Raw genomic sequence first — 5781 nt, 5'->3', positions numbered from 1 at the left:
GATGTCTCTGTTTGATGAATTTAGAAGAGAAGAGTCTTTGTGTATTTTGGTAACTTTCCAGATATTTCTACATTAAATATGGTGGCCGATAAAAGGCAGTATCATGATTTTACAAACATTTACATTTACATTTACATACATTTACAATCTGAATGCATGCTGGCCACAGTTTACAAGGTGCTGCACAAAAATCATGTAACAGCTTGAGTGCGTGTCATGAAAACTTCATCACAAACACCAATAAAATTTGACCAAAGGAATATTATCGTGAAAACACATAAAGATAATGCAGATGAGTGAAAAAAGTGAAGGGTTTAGAGTCAAATGTTCCTCCAGGAAGAATGTACCTCAGTTTTTGAAAAATTCCTTAACAGGAGAAACTTTTATTTCTCTTCTCTGCTAAAGGTCAGAAAGCACATCCACATTTTTTGTTGTTGTATTTGAATTTAAGGCTGCAGTTTCAACAGTTGCACCCAAAAGTAACTCTGCATGCAAGAGATGACACACTGACAGGACTCTTGTCAGGAGGTGTGCACACTTTGTTACTAAGGTGGATTTGCGTTTAAGCAATTCCTGAGTGTAAAATTGTATTTTTTTAAGTTTAAGGTTGTGCCAATTTCTGGGCCTATGCCCTATTCAAAATATTGAAAGTGTAAAAAATTAATTTGATTCACGACACTGTTTTTATCTCAATTTATATAGCTTGTATTAAAAGAAAAAACAAAAAACACCAATGTAAGAGCAAGAAACTCAATCTTAATGACAGAGCTGAAGATGAACAACGAACATGACTGTAGCTCTGATTTGAACAGTCACGTGATGTCTGTAGTTTGGTTTCATCGCATGAACTCACTTAACCTACATATGTCTAACATGCGTCACAGACCAGTTCACCCTGGTAATTGGCTAACCACCTTCTTCTCTACTTGTTTCAATGACCTCATTAACTCATTGTTGCAAAAGCTTGATTTCATAACACATTCATATGGAACATGTTATCTGTGTGTGAATGTGTATTACTCATGTAATTAGAACATAAATCTATATACATAGTGATAGCTACTGTGGGGACTTGCCTTCATTTGGGGGAATAAAATGCAACTTGGGTTAGGTTTAGGGTGAGGTTAGATTTAGGTTAAGGGTTAGGAATGTAGAAGTAGGGTAAGGGCTCATATATGCTCAAAGTTAGTTACATATAGAGACGGGGACAGAGCTTTCATTCTTTACTCTGCGTTCATCTTGTCCGTATTTGTGTGCATTTTTTGAAAGCTTATGGATATGGACGAAACTAAGAAACTGCATGCACTAAAGATATGAGGTGATCTACTGCCTGACTAGCTAAGTGAAAATGCCTCACCGAAAATCAGGGGCCCCAAAAAAAAGTTGCAGAGAAAACAAGAAAATGACAGAAGAAGAGACACAAAGGCCAAATGTCTGGCATAAAAGAAATATGAAGAAGCAGCAGGTATGACCAGCACAGCTGGAGATGAGGAGTTAAGTAGACTTAGACTCTCCCCCCTTCTCTCCCCCTATCCTCCCCTCTCTCTTTCTCTTTCCTTTTTGCCATGATTGTATTTCATTTGTTATTTACAACATCTATTGCACGTCTGTCCATCTACCGCTCCCCCCCCATTACAGGGGATCTTTTTCGGGAGTTTGTCCTTGGGTGATGTGAAGGTCTAAGGGCAGAGGGATGTCGTACACTGTAAAGCCCTTTGAGGCAAACCATGTTTTGTGATAATGGCCTCTATAAATAAAATTGACTTGACCTGACTTATGTTAGCAAATTAAACCTGCTGTAGCAGGCTCGGTTTTAAAGCTAGCTAGAAGACACAGATATCATATTAAAAGAAGATGACCGAAGCCATCCATTGCTTTCAACCATGTCATGCTATCTTGTCGGACAGGGGGCTAAATTTTGCTCCAAGGTTGCACAAAATTTTGGCAAAGGAGAGAGCAGCACTACAGACCGTTATTTGTGAGAGGCGAGATGGATGTAAAACAGGGGAGGTGCTTCAGAAATTTGGGAAGGGAGGTGTTTTTTCATGCAGACTAGGGGAGGGAAAGTCAACTTTAAGTGGTTTTATTTTGTATTCAAAACTCATGACTGGGTTTTTAAGGCATGTTTTCTTAAAAAAAAAAAATCAGCCAGTAACTCTAAAATGTGTGTTTATGGTGAAGGGTGGGTCATTCATTTTGCCCCAGCCACCCCTCTACTCTGATAAATAAAGTATAGTTCCCTACCATTTCTGAAATAGTGTATTTAATATTCCTGTGTAGTCGGTTCTCTAAACAGTCTTAGAATTGCAAACCTGGGTGTTGTTTAATTTAACCTATCTCTAATCATTAACTAAAGGACATTTTTGGTTATTTATTTTTCTATAAATAACCATAAATATGGTTATTTATGATGGAAGCAGGATCATGTTCCCACAATCACTCAGGAAGGCTCCAAAATATATATATATCAATATATCTATATAGATATAGATATAGATATAGATATAGATATAGGTATAGATATAGATATAGATATGAAACAAATCATTGTTGTTTCTTTAGTGAAAATGTGATTTTATTAACATGTTTAATAAACTTAAGCATGATGAGGTCACACAGTGAACAGGTTATAATGCAGCACATATTGCACTCAAAACAATTTTCATATTCATACAATAACAGAAACAGAAGGTGATCATTAAATATCACTTGTCAGCTGACAGTCAGTGTCCATCAGGAGACACACAGGTATACATCAGATTTAACAGAATTCATTTAGGAATAAAGTATCTTTTATAACATTTCAGAAGAACTGATTTCTGTGTGTTAAAATGTGATAAACAGTAAGGAGAGAAACTTAGAATACTTAACAATCCCCTTAAATGCCCCCTTATCAAAGTTCACTACAATGTCACATACGTCTTCATGTCTTCGCTCCCTCTGACGCTTCACTGAAGCTACATTATTGTTATTCAAAGATGATCAAATTTGATCAAATCGTACATTTATCTTGTCAGCATCTTTCATCTTTGCTCAGACAAGAACTGACAGCAGAGCTGTGAATGCTGCTGCTGAGTGACCCTGTGGCCTCCAGCAGCTGATAGAAGCTGCTGGGTCTCTAGCGGCTGTGGACGGACTCTGGCTGAATGTGGAGACGGCTCTTGGTGGCCAGCGCTGCCTTGCGGGTCATGGTGGTGCAGCGGGTCAGGATCTCCTCAGTTTTGGGTCTGGGTGGCACCTTGGGAGTGTTGACAGACCCGGAGCTGTTAGAGCTGTCAGAGCTGTCAGAGCTGGTGTCAGAGCCACGGCGGTCGGAGAGACTGAGATCAGGGCTGCTGCGTCCGCTCTCGCTGACACTCGGCTGGGGGGAGCCTGCAGGACTGTCTCTGAAACTTGATTGGCTGCTTGAGGAAGAGCCAGAGAAGCTCACCTCAGTGCTTGTATTGCTCCGGCTGCGTGCACGGCTGTTTGCGGTGGACGCGCCCCTCTCCATCTGCGTCCATGTCTCAGAAAGGACATCCAGAGATCGGGATTTGTGGAGAAACCCGGGCACACTGGGTTCTCCTCTGGACTGACGGGGAGAACCTGGTTCTTGGTTGGTGCTGGGTGGATGAGCAGCCAGAGGGTCCCTGCTGGACGCCAGATTCAGAGTGGAGCTGTGCAGCTTACTGTGCAGGCTGTACAGGCCAGCCCGGGGGTTGTTGTATGGTCGCAAGTTCATGGAGGGGACGTAACCGGCCCTGCCGTTGAATCTAAAGAGACAGTTACACAGAAAATACATTTCAGTCCTGCAAACCCTCCTCCACCCTGGATGAGACATCTGATACTTAAACTCTTCTTCTAATAAAAGCACCTCTCAGACTCTCTGGACAGACAATGGGGCGTTTGTTCGCACGTAAAGACAATGCCGGGACATTCATGAACTCTTTTAATGTCTCCTGATTCCTGTCCTCCACTGTTTGCAATGCACACAGATCAGATCAGATACCTGATGAGCCACCAGCCGTTGTCAGACTTCCTCAGCACCTCCACCACAGAGCCGATGGGCACAGACACCTCGTCCTCCTTCTTGGTGGAGTAACTCCTCACGGCACAGTACAGGGCGCCTGAAGGTCACACACAAGACAACAAGCTCAGGAAGTGCTGCACAGCTAAAATCTCTCTGCAGACAAACACACACAGAGTGTCTTTCTCACAGCAGAGTGCTCAGAGTTTTGGTTGAAGGGAACAGAAGCATGTTTCCCTCTGATGTTTAAAGAGCACTCCCCAGTGGTGTTTCCTTGTAACGTCAAAGTAAAATGCTCAGCGTCTGCATCTGGCATGATGTTACAGCTCACATCACAAGAGATTCATACAAGCTTGAGATCAGTTCTCACCTGCGAGCTGGAATCCTTCATCATCATCATCATGGTCCTCTCCTTCCCATAACTCCAGGTAGGGAGCAGGAAACCAGGCCAGACGCTTCTCCTCGTTCTCCACCAGCCACCAACCTGCACAGGAGGTCAAACACACGGTCAGCACGACACAAACGGCGGTGAAGGAAGGTTTCTCTGCATGAGAGTTGACGCACTGACCTGCAGGGTCTTTGATCAGGACGTCCAGCTTCTCGTCCACAGCTACCTTAAATGGACGGTTCTTAGTGTCCTTTGTCTCATAAGCAGCCACGCAGCGGTAAGTCTGGGTAACAAACGGGTGAGTCACGCTGCCTGCATGATGCCGAGTCCCATCAGCCCCTCCTCCCCCTGAGCCGTCGGGCAGATCATCAGACAGCAGGATCAGGAAGCTGTGAGAGAGAAGTCAGTCAGTTCATCATCATCATCATCATCATCATCATCAGCTGCTGTCGACCTCTCACAGCATCAGACGGAACTCGCTGACAGGACGACTCACCTGTTCTTGGTGAAGTCTGGCTGCAGGTCGTGGTCTTTGGGCAGGAAGAAGTGTGTGAGCTGCGAGCTCTGAGTCACAGTTTGGTCACACTTCAGCAGTTTGTCGCAGTAGCTCTCCAGGAACTTCATACGTTGGACAAAACGCTTGGATGCTTTGTGCTGAAGGCTGCTCCTCCTGGCCTGCCCTGAGAGACAACAGGAAACACCTTCAACACCAACTACACTCAAAGATTTTTTTTACAAAAATGTTATAATGCTCACACCGTTTTAAAAAAGGAGAAAACATTGAAACGAAGGATGCTCTAAGGCGACACATTGGCCCTCAGAGGACGAGCAGCTGAATAAAGCATGTTTGTAGAGATAGAAAACTTTAATTACTGGCTGCAGAAACAGAGAAATAATCTCACCTCTAAATTTGGGGATCACTCTGTCGTTTTTCTTGAAAGGGTTCATGAGAGGGAACCTCTTTTTCAGCTGCCTCTGTTTGACAAAAACACAATTTTATTCATTATGATTCCTCCAAAAGAAATAGCACCCTGAGGACAGAAAGCAGGCTTTTTCTTTCCTTACATGAAACTTCTTGAAATCCTGGAAAGACCTGTGTATGATCACTTCAGTCTGGTCGGACCAGAGCACAGAGATCATGAACATCTGTGGAGAGATAGGAAATACAGGGTGAGAGCCCAGAAAGAGACTGGCCCTTAGATTGATAACGTGTGAGGTGTTAACTCACCTTGAGTTTCGGTGTGTCCCTGTGGACGGCTCCGATGATGCGGGCACTGATTACAAAGCGTTGTTCAGCAGCCATCGTGCACTCTGCAGTGTCTCAGCTCTCAGGATGAATCGCTGCTTTATGAACCTTCAGGCTCTGCTGGTCTGACACATCACACAG

At 43.6% G+C, this 5781-nt stretch overlaps 1 protein-coding gene across 1 annotated transcript; it reads right to left on the bottom strand.

The window, feature by feature from the left end:
* Window positions 1–2544: 2544 nt before the first annotated feature.
* On the bottom strand, window positions 2545–5781 carry LOC121959093 (NADPH oxidase organizer 1-like). Its single transcript, XM_088069987.1, has 8 exons — window positions 5623–5781; window positions 5460–5540; window positions 5297–5369; window positions 4891–5074; window positions 4575–4783; window positions 4377–4490; window positions 3989–4106; window positions 2545–3752 (listed from the first exon to the last, which is right to left on the bottom strand). Exons 1-8 carry the CDS (start codon window positions 5695–5697, stop codon window positions 3119–3121), a joined length of 1488 nt encoding a protein of 495 aa, XP_087926113.1. The 5' UTR covers window positions 5698–5781; the 3' UTR covers window positions 2545–3118.

The sequence above is a fragment of the Plectropomus leopardus genome, chromosome 19 (genome assembly GCF_026936395.1).
Source record: "Plectropomus leopardus strain MGB_pleo_1.0 chromosome 19, ASM2693639v1, whole genome shotgun sequence".
Taxonomy (NCBI): Eukaryota; Metazoa; Chordata; class Actinopteri; order Perciformes; family Serranidae; genus Plectropomus; species Plectropomus leopardus.
The sequence above is the reverse complement of the archived record's forward strand: the minus strand, read 5'-3'. Positions and strand labels throughout refer to the sequence as shown.

Bases quoted from the DNA above. Each gene is read 5' to 3' on its own strand.
- LOC121959093 (XM_088069987.1), bottom strand. From the start codon at position 5,697: ATGGCTGCTGAACAACGCTTTGTAATCAGTGCCCGCATCATCGGAGCC. The intron at 5,075-5,296 runs GTGAGATTATTT...GTTGTCTCTCAG, and splicing joins AGTGATCCCCAAATTTAGAG to GGCAGGCCAGGAGGAGCAGC. The intron at 3,753-3,988 runs GTATCTGATCTG...CTGTCTCTTTAG, and splicing joins AACGGCTGGTGGCTCATCAG to ATTCAACGGCAGGGCCGGTT.